Here is a 14784-nt window from a genome sequence, read left to right as displayed (position 1 = left end):
GACGCGGCTCCGAGTGCCCGCACAGGTAAACGCGGGGCCGGGCCGGGCTTCCGGAGGGCGATCTGCGCCCCGAGGTTGGGAAGGGGCCGGATGGGGGCCGGAGTCTCCCAGGGATCGGAGGAAAAAGGAAGTAAACAGAAGGAAAATTCAGGAATCCCCAGGTCGACTCTGGTTTCGCTCTGGCACGTTTTGGTTGCAGCTTCTAAGGATGGGGCCTGGGGGGGGATTTAGGCCAGGAAGTCGGGGAACGGGGGGAGAAGAGATGACAACGAGAGGGGTGCGAGGGACGGAGGTGTCTAGGCCCCTCGACAAGCCAGAGACAGGAAACCGAGTGTCTGGCGGGCAGGACAAGTGTGTGCCCTGGGGTCGTGGCCTGAGCGCGGGGCGGCGGGAAGCCGGGTGCTGGGGCTCTGCAGCAAAGGTTCCTCCGAGAGGGTAGGGGGAAGGAAGAGGTGCCCACTCAGCGATGTCCCTTCCAGTTCCAGATGACCAGTGCTCCCCGCGCCCTGGACACTCGCTCCGCGTCGCTGCCCGAGGTGGCCTCCCTGCAGCCCCAGCCGAGAAGCGGTGCTCAGGCCCCCCGCGGTCCCGGAGAGCCCTGGTAGGCGGCGAATCCCCGAGCCTTCTTCTGTGCCCGGTCCACATCTCCAGGGTTGTAGAAGCAGACGCCAGCCAAGATGCCGAGGAACCAGGGCTTCTCGGAGCCCGAGTACTCCGCCGAGTACTCCGCCGAGTACTCCGTCAGCCTGCCCTCTGACCCCGACCGGGGTGTGGGCCGGACCCATGAGATCTCCGTGCGGAACTCGGGCTCCTGCCTGTGCCTGCCCCGCTTCATGCGGCTGACCTTCGTGCCCGAGTCCTTGGAGAACCTCTACCAGACCTACTTCAAGAGGCAGCGCCACGAGACCTTGCTGGTGCTGGTGGTCTTCGCCGCCCTCTTCGACTGCTACGTGGTGGTCATGTGCGCCGTGGTCTTCTCCAGCGACATGCTGGCTCCCCTGGCCGTGGCCGCCGTCGGGCTGGTCTTGGACATCCTCCTCTTCGTGCTCTGCAAGAAGGGCCTGCTCCCGGACCGCGTCACCCGCAAGGTGGTGCCCTACCTGCTGTGGCTGCTCATCTCCGCGCAGATCTTCTCTTACCTGGGCCTGAACTTCGCCCGCGCGCATGCCGCCAGCGACACGGTGGGCTGGCAGGCCTTCTTTGTCTTCTCCTTCTTCATCACGCTGCCCCTCAGCCTCAGCCCCATCGTCCTCATCTCGGTGGTCTCCTGTGTGATCCACACGCTGGTCTTGGGAGTCACGGTGGCCCAGCAGCAGCAGGACCAGCTGAAGGGGATGCAGTTGCTAAGAGAGGTGAGCCCCGCCTTCCTTCCCACCCTGGGCTTTCCCTTCCATCAGCTCTTCTCCAAGTGGGGACCAGTGTGGGGGGACGGGCATCCTTTCCGTGCTCTTGAGTGACGTGTGGCCTTGGGACCTCTGGCCTCAGCTGCCTGAGCAGGACCACCTCTCCCAAGCCTGCCCCTGCACTTCTGTGCCGCTGCCCTGCGTCTGCCTGTGCTTGGCCCTGGGGAAAGGACGGTGGCAGGACACGGGCCCTCAGGGCTACTTCATCACCTGCCTCCTGAATGGGTGACAGGAAGGCCCACCGAGGCTTGGTCTTAAGGCAGCTTTGTCACAGCCCTTCCCTGCCAGTGGCCCTGGCCTGAGGACCTCTTGTTGGGTTCCGACCTCTCGCCGTCTCTGCCTAGCTTGAGCATGGACTTGCCTTGGGTGGACTCCTGGCTCCCTCGTCAAGTGGGGGCACAGGCCCTGCCTGTGTAACAGTGTTGTCGGGGTAATAGGATGTGGGGGAAGGACTTTGGGGTATGCGAAGGGTGCTGAGGGGGAAGATGTGGTTGTCAGGGTGCTGCAAGTGGTGGCCCCACAGAAGGTGGGGAGTGGGGCTACAAACAGGACAGTCGTGCCGTCCGCTGACGTGTAGGGTCTGCCAGTCCTGGAGGACGTGTTCTGCTGGAAGGGGTGGAATTCTGGTCACAGCTTAACTAATGGTATTGTGCTCCCTCCAAGTGCCAAGTCCCCTGCCAGGGGCCGTGACCGGTCCTGAGCTTGTCACCTGGTAACCCAATGGGAACTCCATGGAGCTTAGAGTCAGTGCGTTCCAGAGTCCGCCGCCCTCCTTCTCCTCCTTGTTTTACTCCCGTGCTTTGAGATAGAAAGTACTTGCCCATGGCCACCCTGCTGGTATGGCAGCCGGACGCCTGGAGTGTCCCCATCTTGAGTCCGCATCCAGGGCTCTGGCTACTATGTCACACTGCTCCATCTCAGCCAGAGCCTTCACCGTTCTCCCTGGGCTTGGGGGCCGAGTCTCCAGGGGCCCATGACACCTTTCCTTTGGTGGTTGATGTGAGAACTCTGTGGGGTTGTCCCACTTGGTTAGAGGAAAATGCGGGTTTTTCTGGGTTTTCACTTTTCCTAGTTCTGACCAGTATTCTTCCAGTTTTCCCATGGGCTAAGTTAGGGACCTGTGTCACAAAACACTGTGCCTCTCGAGTCTGCAGGAGCCCAGCCCAAGCCCGGTCCCTGTGGTCTCATGTGGGCACGCCAATGGGTCCCTTTGCTTTCTCTCAGTGCCTTGTTCTGAGCTGACATCTGCTGTCCCTGTCCTGACCCCTGGAGTTGGTGGCCTTCCGCTTGTGCCTCTGCTGAGGGCCATGCTGAGAGCTGTCTGGGGAAGCATGGTGACCGTCATTCCTTTTGGGGGTCAGTAACAAGTGCAGCTTTGGGTGCAGAGAGACACATGGATCATGGCAGGATTTGGCCTGGGATCAAATTCTAACCTTTCCTGAGCAGTCCCTCCGGGCTCTTTCCTCCCTCCAGGGTCCCGGGCCGCAGCTGTTTGCCATACGCGGTACTGTCCATCGAGGGGCAGAACTCACTGTCTTCTTCTTGGAGCACAGCGATCTCTGCTCTCACCTCACTTAACCTGCTCGTTGGTAGGAGGCGCCTCATGGAAGGGAAAGGGGCCTTTCCAGGGCCATAGAGTTCTGAGATAGGGCCCTGCCAGATGTCAGAGAGTCCAGGATTCCACAGCAGCAGACGTGAGGAGAGTGAGTGGTACCTGTCCCTGGACAGCCAGAAAACCAGCGACCGGAGAATAAGGCAGCGATGCAGCACCTGGGCATGGAGCCCAGCGTGACAGCTTGTGCCAAGTCAATATAAAGCTTCCCCCTTCCACCCCTGAGTTTCTCGGAGCCACAGAGAGAGCCTGCTTCTGATCCGTGCAGGTTGGTGCTAGGATGGGGTGGTGGCCCCGAAGAGGTGGCCTGCTGGGTGCTGAGAGGCCGGCATACCTGCACACTGGCTGCCCTGTCTCCAGCAGCCTGGAGGTCAGCGAGGGGGCCATTGAGCTGGGTCCCTGGGTGTAGTCTTGGGGTGAATGGCTGGAACAACTCAGTCCTTGCTTCAGCCTTCTGACTTGTTAGAGGGTGTTAGCACAGGCAGGACTCCCCCTGTTTCACAGAAGAGCAAACAGTAACTAGCTCATTGTCACACAGCTTCGTGGTGGCAAAAATACCCGAGCCCAGGTGTGCTGACTCTAGCCCAGGACTCCTGCCTGGTGGGAGGAACAATTTTTTTAGTTTATTTTTTTCAAGAGTGACACAGAGCAAGACAAAGAGAATACCCCAACAGGATCTGCTGCTGGGATCCACCCCAGCTCACCCTGGATCAAGGGCCCGTGTGTGCCGGCAGGTCATCTCGCAGTGCCGTGTTCTACCGTGGGGCTCTCACCCACGCCGGGAAGGACACCCATGTGTGTTCCATGGGGTGTTTGGTAAGACAGAAAGCTGCCTGAGAGCGAGGTCTTTGCCTCCCACCCTCCTCCTGGGCACAGTGTGGCTGCCTGCGACCCCCACCCCACATCTCAGTAGAAGGTATAACTTGTAGGTGCTCTGGGTCTGTGTTCTTGGACTAACTAGAAGCCCCAGGCATTTCTGCTGAGGTCTGTTAGTCAGCCTCAGGTTCTTCTTAAACTGCAGCTCTGAGAGGTTTGGGGTTGCCCCTTTGGGCCTTGTCTCCCCAAGGAAGCAAAAACTTTTTTTTTTGGAGAGATTTTTGCTATAGGGCATGTGCATTCACCAGACAGACAGAGAGAGACATAGAGACAGAAAACGAGAAATCACCCCCCAGGGGGATGGTCACATTGCAATCCCTTCTCCTCCATTCTCCTCTCGGGATCTTGGACATGCACACACATGCACCCGGCGTGAGCTTTAAGCCACTGGGTCCAGTACGCGAACCATGGTCAACTACGTGGGAGTCCAGCGACATAGCCATTACGCTAACTGCTGGTTCCCTAAAACCTTTTGAGGCTTCTGGTGCTTCCAGGGGGAAATGGCTGCAGGGCGCTGACCACGGGGCCGGGCCAGCGTCTGGGTGCCTCGCCATGTCTCTGTCTGGAGATGAGGTCATGAGGTCACTTTTGGACCCAGGATTGTTGGTCTCCTTTGGGCACTGCTAAGGAACCCCCCACCCCCAATTTAGGAAACAGAAAATAAAGATAGAAACCTAAGTAAATCAGGAATTAAATACTAACATCCCAGGGGACCATGACCGAGTTTTGCCTGGAATGTGGCTTTGGGAACAGAAGCTGGAAGGGGGGGCCTCTCAAGGTCCAGATGGGGGCCTGAGGTAGAAAGTAGGAGGCCTCGGCATACAGTGGGCTGTGTTCCAGAACTTTCTGAGTCATTTTTGTGGGACTACTGTGACTTTTTAAAAGGTGCCTGCATTCCCAGGCCCACACTCACCAAAGTCGTCCTTATCACCCTGTGCCCCTGCATCCAGGCCCTGCGTACTGTGGAGACCAGGCCCAGGTGGCCTGTTGCTGTGGGGAGAGACGCCTGGGACAACTCTGTCCCCCGGGCCATGGAGTGAAGCGTCATTCACCTCCCTGCTGCTCCTCCAGGCTGGCTGCCTCCTGGGATGAGGCCCATCAAGGGTAGGAAAGCCTCGGGCTGGAGGACAGGGACATGAGATCCAGGGGCCAGGCCCTCTCCCGTTAGTCCACTCCAGACCAGACGCCTGCCACTGCTTCCCTTTTCTTTCTCCTGCCCACAGGCTTCCCTGTTTCCTTCTCTCCTTCTGTCTCCATTGTCCCTGCCAGGGACTTTCCTGTGGGTTGGAGGGGGATGAACTCAGTTTCACAGGCAGCGGCAGACACCTGGATTTCCGGGGGTGTGAGCTGTGGTTTTGTTGTCACTAGCAGTGCTGGAGAAGCACTTCCACTGCCCACGGTCATCCCCTGCAGCCCTCATCCTCCCAAATCTGTTCTTGGCTCTGTGGGAAGGACAGAGGTACACATGGGTCCTGTGGCTGCCTGAGGTGTCAGAGGCAAACCAGGCAGCCTGGCACGGGCCCTTCTCAGGGGCCCCGCAGGTGGGGTTCCACCACAAAGAGCAGGTGGGGCTGAGGTGCGGATGGGCTTTGCCGACTAGCTGCTGAGTGAATATTACCAGGCAGGGTCCCAGCCAGCCTTGCAGCATGCAGGTCTGGGATACAGGGGTCAGGCCATCCATGGGAGGCCCAGGTGGGCAGAGCTTGAGCCAAGGGGCTGGGGTGCAGGGTTTTCCTACGTTCTTCATCTTGCCTGGTCCTGGCACCAAGCTGCTCCTGGACTGAGGTAAGGAAGCAGGAGCGGTTAAAGGCAGGAGGACTGGCTGCTGACGGATGGTGATGAAGGAGGGGGAACAGCCATAATGGCTGGGCGTATTCCTTTGGCCTTTGGCTGTGTCGGAGACCGTCACAGGCACCTATGGACACCCGTTAGCCTCTGACTGTCATTAAAGGAATGGGCCTGTGGCAGATTAGGGGCTAGGAGCTCCTGACAAATACTGTGTTGTCAGAAAAGTCATTACGTATTTTTCTATGCAAAAATGCGACCCAGCATCTTGGAGCCTGATCCCATAGCAGAAAGGCTGTAAGGAAGCAGAGTTCTCTGGTGGGTTGCCTAACCTAAGACCTCTGTTCTCAAAGACGGGTGTGAAGCAGATTTCCCTCTGTTCACACCTGCGAGTGACACAGTGTGTCATTCAGTCACTCACCAATGGCCATCAGCCATCCACCTTTGGCTCCCAGGGCTGGAAGGAGCTGCAGAGGGAGGGAGGGTGTGAGAGGGAGCTGAGCCTTCCAGAGACACCCCTGTCTGAGGCTGGAGCTACGCATACCCACGTCGTCCTGGCTAATCCTGGGTGTTACTGGCTCCATTTCGCAGCGAGGTTAAAGGAGGGAGAGGGCTCGATATCTGGGTGGGAGTCTGACAAGTGAAGAGCTGGGAGGGGGGGATTTCCTAGAAGCTTCTTATCGTGTCCTGAAAGCCCTTCCCTCCGGAAGGAGCATGGAGGTGGCCGCCCTGCTTCTCTGATTACCTCCCCCTCCGATGTCTTCGTTATGTATGTGTTATCAAAGAACAGTGCCAAGAGATGGGAGCCCCGAGAGCATAACCAGAAGCACCCCCTTCTGGGACTGGATGGAAGGATGGGAGAAGCCCATGACAGAATATTCCCTGTGGGAACACGGCCAACAGTACATGAGAGTTGCACTGGAGTGAGTTGGCACAATGCTGGAGAGGGGTGGGCAGGAAGGCAGCAGGCCTGGGGGCTCATGGCAGCCGGAGCATGGTCAAGGGAGCACAGGTGTGCAGGAATCAGGTCGGGAGGAGTGAGACTCGACCCAGTCTTTGACCCTTTGACCCTGGGCTCCACCTCTGCCTCAAGGTGGACGACCCCATCATACATCCCTCCAGGAAGAACGTGCAGTTGGGAGGTCAGCAGATGGCGTGGTAGTTCAGGCGCTGGACTCCCACATGACCGACCACAGTTCAAGTCCGGACCTTGCTTTCTCACTTTCCCACCCTCTCTCTGTCTCTCTCTGGTGAATGCATGTGCCCTATGGCAAATCATAAATAAATAAATAAATAAAATAATTCTTGGGGGAATAAAAAGAATATGCTGAGCCAAGGGGCCGGGGTGCTGTTGGATCTCAGTGAGGGATTAGAGGAATGAGGGTCTACATGAAGGGGACCGCAGAGGCCATCGACTCCCATCACACGTGGTGTACGTGTAAACAGCCTGGCAGAGAAGTGCCCCCACCACCCCTTCTGCAGTTGCACATCTCCGTGGCCTTTTCTGACCCTTATCTGTATGTAAACAGAGCTATTCCAGTTTGTCATCACCGTGCTATGCAACTGAGGCCTCACCTCTCACCCACATTACTTCACTGACATTTTGCTGTGAACATTGGAGTCATGTTTATTATCATTATTTTTTAGGTTTTTGCTGTAGGGCACGTGCACTCACCAGAGAGAGACAGAGGCAACGAGAAGGAAAGTGAGAAATCTCACCACCACCCCCCGCCCCCCGTCCAGGAGAGATGGCCATGCCACAATCCCATCTCTTCCATTCTCCTTCCTGGGATCTTGGGCATGCATGGACATGCTCCCAGCCTGATTTTCAAACCACCAGGTCCAAGATTCCAATTGTGGTCGCCCATGTGGAAGTCCAGCACCTTAACCACTATGCCACCTGCTGGTTCCTGGTTTATTATTTTAAATCAGCTCTGTATAGGCAGCTGGGGTTTTTCTGGAGAAGAGGGCTAGGCCAGCGGTTGGAGACTAGGTAGCCCTGTACCTGTACACATGTTCACGTGTGCACATTGCTCTCTTCTGTCCATTGTCTATTCAACAGTCTCAGTAAATTCTCCATGCAGAGGAATTGCTAAGTCTCCAAAGTTATCCTTGTTCTGTAGTTTCTTCATAAACACACAGCAAATTCCACCAGGATGGTCCAATCCTGAATAAGCACTCAGACACCCTCTGCCCCCTCCCCTCACCCAGTTACACATTCTTGGTGAGCTTCCACAGGTACATGCCCTCACCAGCACTCAGCCTTAGACAGACAGCTTGTGCAGGCCAGGCCCAGCAGCATGGACGGTGGACTAGGTAGCTCTGTGCACTGAGCTCTGGCTACATTTAGGTAAGTGTCTTCCAGCAAAAAGCAGCTTTTTCAGGTGGGGAAACTGAAATGTGTAGCGACTGCAATGGCTTGTCTAGGGTCACATAACTAGTGAGTGGTGGAGCAAGATTGGAACTTGGGCCAGTGGGGTTCCCAAGTTCTTTCTCTTCTGCAATTATAAAAGATTCCTTAGATCTTCCCTCAGACTCCGTTGAGCTGCAGTTCCACCAAGGAACTTTGGTTTCTCAAGCCACAGGCATTTAGAAGGAACACCTTGTAGATGAGGAGGTGTTTCCGGGGGAGCACGTGCTGAGTAAGGACCACTGCAACAGACCGTACACCTCCCATGGCTGCGGGAGGCGGCATTGCTCTACAGGACCATACAGTAACAATGGCCAACTCGTGAAATATTAAGCAACATTTAAATAAACAGTGTAGTATTGCATTCTTTATTTTAGAAAGATTTTTGTTATAGGGCGTGTGCGCTCACCAGAGACAGAAAATGAGAGATCACACCCCAGGGGAGATGACCATGCTGCAATCCCTTCTCTTGGGATTTTGAGCATGCATGCACCTGCACCTGGAATGAGTTTTAAGCCGCTGGGTCCGGGACTTGAACTGCGGTCAACTACGTGGGAGTTCAGCAACATAACCATTATGCCATCTGCTGGTTCCAGTATTGCATTCTAAAATCACTTTTCTCAGAAATGGATGAACACAGGTCTGGGCAAATAAGCATTATATTTTGGATTTCTAGGAAATTCACTAGTGTAGGATGGCTTATTTCTTAATGACCTTACTAAAAAGACATTAATTCTTGAATAATGTGAGGGTTATGGGTAGCAAAACATTCGCGCAGTCAAAAATCCATGTGTAACTTTTGACTTTTCCTGAAATCTTCCTAATATCTTCCTATTAACCGGAATCTTTACTGATAACATGAGTGGTTGATTAATGCATACTTCGTATATAAAGAATCATTCTAATTCAATTTATTATTAACATTATTATTTTTAAAAATTTGACCAGCAAGAGGTAGAGATAGAGAAAGAGAGGGAAACTGAGAAAGCAAGGCTCTAGGTCCGGGACTCAAACTGTGGCTGGCCATGTGGGAGTCCAGCGCTTTAACCACTGCACTGCCTGCTGGCCCTGAAACTTTTTTTTTCAAATTCATAATAGAGCATGTATGCATGTGTGTGTGTGTGTGTGTGTGCGTGTGTGTGTGTGTGCGTGTGTGTGTGTGTGTGCGAGAGAGAGAGAGAGAGGAAGAGGAAGGCGCCCTCCACAGAAGTTGTTCATGCTGTGATCCCCCTTTTCTCTGGTGTGTTTTCAGGCTCACCTGGCCAGGGGCTCAAACTATGGTAGGCATGTGGCCTCCAGCTCTGCAATCCGGCATGCTACCAACTGTGCCACGGGAGCTGGGCCTGTGTACCGTATTCTCACAGTAGAGTAAGAGGGAGAAAAGAAAACGTTAACTAAGATAATCATAAGGAAGAGGAAATTTATAGTGCTGTATTGTATTTTTCTTTCTTATATAATTATTTTATTTAATTTTATTATTAGTTCTTTTTAAGAGTTTCTTTTCTTTGAAGAAGTATTTATTAGCTTTATTTATTTATTTATTTATTTTATTTGACTAGAGAGAAACATGAGAGAAAAAGAGAGAGGGAAAGTGAGAAAGTAAGCTGCCAGGTCTGGGAGTCAAACTGTGGTTGGCTATGTGGGAGTTCATTACCTCAACCACCACACCACCTGCTTGCCCTATTTATTAGTTTGTATTTGCTATAGAGCATGTGTGCTCATGAGAGAGAGAGAGAGGAGGGAGAGAGAGAGAAGAGAGAGAGAGAGTGAGTGAGAGAAAGTGTGAAAGCGAACTGCCAGGAGAGAGAGAGAAAGTGAGAAAGTGAACTGTCAGGTCTGGGACCCAAACTGTGGTCAGCCATGTTGGAGTTCAGCACCTTAACCACTATGCCACCTGCTAGCCCCTGTACTATGGTTTCTAATATATTTATTAAAAAATAAAAAAACCTGTAAGTGGGCCCATGCAGTTCACACCTGTGTTCTTAAGGGTCAGCTGCATATCCATTTATTTACTATGCGTTTTGGTTATTTATTGCTGCACAACATAACCCCAAAGCTTAGGGCTTTAAGAGCATGAGGATTTATTTTTTTCTCACAATTCTGAGGGATGACTGTGCAGCAGGTAGTTTTTCTGGCACTGGCTGAGGTCACTCCCTTGCCTGGATTCTTCCACTCAGCTGCCGGCTGACGGCCATACTGGTGGTTTCTAAGAATGCTTGACCTGCGAGGTGCCTGGAACCTCGGAGCACCTCCGCGTGGCCTCCCCCTGTGGCTAGCTGTGCTTCCTTGCAGCATGGTGGGCTCAGAAAGTGGAAGACCAGAGTTGTTAAAGGCTAGACGTGTTGCTGCTGGTCAAGCAGTCAGAGGCTAACTCATACCAAGAGAAGATTGCTTCTACTTCTTGATGTGAGGCTGACGTGTGTGTACAGAGGAGGGAGGGAATAAATTGGTGGCAGCTGCTTTCTGAGGCCACCAAACCAGAGGGCGTATGAGGGATGCTGGGGAGAATGGACCAAGTAAAGCCATGAGTCTAGCAGGGTATACGATACTATGTGATCACAGAATACTTCAAATGTCAGGCCCATGGACCAGAGTAGGGTGGGTTTAACTTCATTAAGGTATTGCTCCTCTTTGGGACCCAAGACTTCATTTGTAGGGGTTTGGGGATGTTTCAGAATTGTATTACACATAGAGACAATGGCTCGTAGGCTGTCTGCAAGGGCTTTGTCTCATCTTGCACGCAGGAGGAGAATTTGTTCTGCAGGCTGCATGTCTGCACGTCCAGGACACTCACTGAGTTACGCAGGAGGGGAATTTGTCCTGCAGGCTGCATATATTCACCTCCAGGACACTCACTGAGTTACACAGGAGGAGAATTTGTTCTGCAGGCTGCATGTCTGCACGTCCAGGACACTCACTGAGTTACGCAGGAGGGGAATTTGTCCTGCAGGCTGCATGTCTGCACGTCCAGGACACTCACTGAGTTACGGAGAAGCAGTCCTTGCTCTGGGAGCCTGTAGTTTGACCACCACCCAGCCCTGACCCTGTCCCTGTCTGTCCACATCTCAGCTGGGTGGCCGCTGGCCGTGCTGTGTGCATTACTTCTCTGGGAGGCAGGGGTTTCCTTGTGTGCGTCCTTTAGGAATATGGTAAGTATCTTTCTTAGCAGGTCACTATGTACCTCAAAAAGGGATTAACACCAACAGTAGAATTATTCTACCTTACTGGGCAGTGCCTGGGTTGGGCCAGTCACTTTATAAATGTTTTCTGAATGTGTACTTTCTAGTTTTCCCTTTACCTGGATTTCCCTCCTCAGCAGCTGTTATTTGAGAGTTTGATTTATGTTTGACCACAGAGGGACAGAGCAAGAGAGAGAGAGAGAGAGAGAGAGAGAGAGAGTGCGAGCTGCTAGGGGTCTGGGACTCAAATCGTGGTTGGCCATGTGGGAGTCCAGCGTCCTTAACCACCACGCCACCTGCTGGCCCTGAGACTTTAATACATTTTTGGCTAGATATAGGCCAAAGGAAACATTCTGATATTAATTCAAGTAATTCGAGAACTATTTTTTCAAGCAAGATTTTTCTACTTCTTCAGGGGCACCAATCAATACCCCTTTGCCACCTGTTAATAAAGCTCCTTTGTGGACCAGGCAAAAAGCAGGCATGGAGGTGAGATTTCAGGAGCCCAGAAAAGTGAGTTTTGACATCCTGATGGTATAGTTTTAATCTCATCCTCAAGCGAAAATGACTTGAGTAAGTTCACACCGAAGGCCAAGGCAGAGTTGAGGTCTCACCATCCCACCCCCCGGTTGTTTTCCCAATCCAAAAAGGAACTTCATGCCCTCCAGCCCTTATCAAACATGAGGTACACAGCAGGGTGTACAAAGAACGAGGAAAACTCAGCCCTTGCCCTCAGAGCTCACAGTCTGGGGTAGAGCCCCTGTTGGTGTGAGAGAGCTTGCCTAGGAAAACTGAGGAAGGCTTGGAAGAGGGTGTACACGGAGGCCCTGATGGTCAGCAAAGCATCAAGCAAATGCCAGTTATCTCTGTTCCATTCGATCTTGGCAAACCTTCTCTGATCTTCAATCTACAAACGAATCAGACCAACTTTACTCATGATCCCTTTCGTCATCTTTCTGTGTAATCAACTGACTATAATCTATTGTGAAGGGGTTATTGTTAAGAGTATTTAGTTTTTGATTTGCATTGTTTTCTTTATTATAGAAAGTACATGTGCATGTGTGCAAGAGAGAACCCTCGACAGTGTCCCACCGCGTGACGGTCCTCTTTTTCCCAGCACTCCAACTCCGCAGGGTCTTGGGTGCTCTGTGTTTTTCAGGCTGACCTGGGATCCAATCCATGGTCACCATATGGCCTCGCCTCCAGCACGGCAGAGCGATAGCATTAATGCAGCACACAGTGCTCTGCAAGAATGTTTTCATTCATGAAGTGCTGTGTGATAGTGCAGGGTATGGTACTATTCTTTTTTATTTTTGTTTTTTAATTTAAAAAATAGTTATTTTATTTTATTTATTATTATTATTTAATTTGAGAGAGAGGGAAAATGAGAAAGCAAGCCACCAGGTCTGGGACTTGAACTGCGGTTGGCCACTTAGCAGTCTAGTGCCCCAACCACCATTCCACCTGCCAGCCCCAGTACTGGGACATTTGGTCACTCTTGATTTACTAACTTTAAGTATTGATCATTTACATTTTACTTACTTACTGTCGACATTTGTGTATTAAGTCAGCAGGCCTGTTTCTCTTTCTCCTCCTGCACATTTTATATCTGAGGCTTTCCCTTCCTCTAATCATTTTCAGCTGTTCCTCTTCCAGCAAGACTCCTCTCTGTGGCTCCCGAGGAATTCGTATGGAGTCGTGGAGCCGTCCCGTCCCTTCCCCGTCTTCCCTCAACAGCATGTTCTTTCCTGAATGCCGAGAAGGAAAGGGCATGTTGCAGCCGTGGTCCCAGCCCGCCCTTTACCTCCACGCAGACCCCCTCGTCAGCTTAGGGCTGGATTTGAACTTCCACAAGGTTCCCATGGAGTTCGTGCCTGCGAGTCTGATCTGGTAGTGTCAGGCTGTGGCAGCACCTTCATGGTGGGCTCGAGCTGGGTTTGTGGGCTGCCCTTGGGAGCTGAGTTTTTCAACCCAAGGGGACTAGGCCCTGAGGAATTTATCCCCATGGATCAAATTCTCTTTTAAAAAGTATTTATTTATTTTATTTCATTTGTTACTGTTAATTTTTAAAATTTGACCAGAGAGAGAGAAAAGGGAAAGCGAGAAAGTAAGCTGCCAGGTCTGGGACTCGAACCGTGGTTAGCCATGTCGGAATCCAGCGCCTTTAACCACCACGCTACCTGCTGGCCTCTCTCCATGCCCCCATGGATCAAAATCTTAAAGGACTGACCAGAAAGCTCAAGGCGTGGTCACCAACCTAATCACGGCAGGTTGCTCTTACCCCCTTCCCGGGGAGGACGGTGAGGTTGGGGAGAAAGGGTATTACCATGTGTGTCGTTGGTACCAACTTACTAACGGTTCCTAAGAAACCTAATCAGGCGACCAGCAGGTGGTGTGGCGGTTAAGGCACTGGGTTCCCACATGGTCATCATTGCGGTTTGAGTCCTGGACCCGGCGACTTGAAAATCATACTGGACATATGTGTGTGCCTGCCCAAAATCCCAAGAGGAGAAGAGATTGTGGTGTGGCCATTCCCCCTGGGGTTGATTTCTCACTTTCCCTCTCTCTTGTCTCTCTCTGGTGAGTGTTTACACCCTATGGCAAAAACTTAAAAAAAAATAAAATAAAAAGGAAAAGAAACTAAATTAGTGATTTCCTAAAGGGACATTGAGCAGTGGACGTGGCGTGGTGCTGAGACCCGTTCATCATCTTGGCGGTGCCGGAGCTGCCCCTTTTTCCCAGGGGCTCATTTCCTGTGGCACTGCTCTGGCAGCGGAGACAGCCTCGGCCCTGCTGCCAGGAAAGTGGCCCATTCTCCCCCTCAGCTCTGTTCCTATACTCGGCATGCCCTGGAAAACAGCAGTCCTCGTTTGGGGTGTAGTTGTCAATGTTCTATTGCCCTTCCCAGGGGACAGATTTGGGGCATTGCCTATAGATGGCTTGTCCTGTCCCTTCCCCGTGTCTTCTCTCAGTCCCACTGACCTCTACAGTTATGAACCAGCGAAGGGACCCTGCGAGCTTTGGCTGGCTTTCTGCTTTGGGACTCTGGGTAGAAGGGCTGGCTTCCCAGTCATTTTTGCTTGAGTCACCTCTGGGACCCCTCTCACTAGATGGGAGGTCTTGGGTCAGTCCTTTAATCTAAGGCCAGTTTCGTCTCTGTTGAGTGGGGATGACTGTGCCTCTTTCTGTGGGATATGTAGCAGCCCTAGGAATGGCTGCTGCCTGGGGGTCACTGTCGTTGTTTTTGGCTCTGATGAAGAAGAACTTGAGAGAACCTTGGGCCAACCCTAGGGAGAGAAGAGCAGCTCTGTGTTCCGAGATGTCTCCAGAGTGCCCTGTTGCTTTGAGAGCTGCCTTTGCCTCCCTGGTTGGGCTGTTCCAAACTCCTCCTCCCAGCAGGATGTGCTGTTTAAGGGATGGCCAAGGCAGGAAAGGCCTTAAGGGAAGACCTGGACAGTGACACTCAGCCAGAACCCTGCTGGGGCTGGAGGGCGTGTTTGTCTCCCCGGGCTTCCTGCT

At 52.7% G+C, this 14784-nt stretch overlaps 1 protein-coding gene across 1 annotated transcript in view; it reads left to right on the top strand.

The window, feature by feature from the left end:
- The window catches only part of ADCY3 (adenylate cyclase 3), a 100423-nt gene continuing 85639 nt past the window's right edge, over nucleotides 1–14784 (top strand). The window contains exons 1-2 of the mRNA XM_006147237.3: nucleotides 1–25; nucleotides 480–1352. Of these exons, the coding sequence (XP_006147299.1) occupies nucleotides 678–1352 (675 nt within the window). The 5' untranslated portion in view covers nucleotides 1–25; nucleotides 480–677. The remainder of the gene's footprint in view (nucleotides 26–479; nucleotides 1353–14784) is intronic.

Source organism: Tupaia chinensis, unplaced genomic scaffold, assembly GCF_000334495.1.
Source record: "Tupaia chinensis unplaced genomic scaffold, TupChi_1.0 Scaffold000207_1, whole genome shotgun sequence".
Classification (NCBI taxonomy): Eukaryota; Metazoa; Chordata; class Mammalia; order Scandentia; family Tupaiidae; genus Tupaia; species Tupaia belangeri.
The sequence above is the reverse complement of the archived record's forward strand: the minus strand, read 5'-3'. Positions and strand labels throughout refer to the sequence as shown.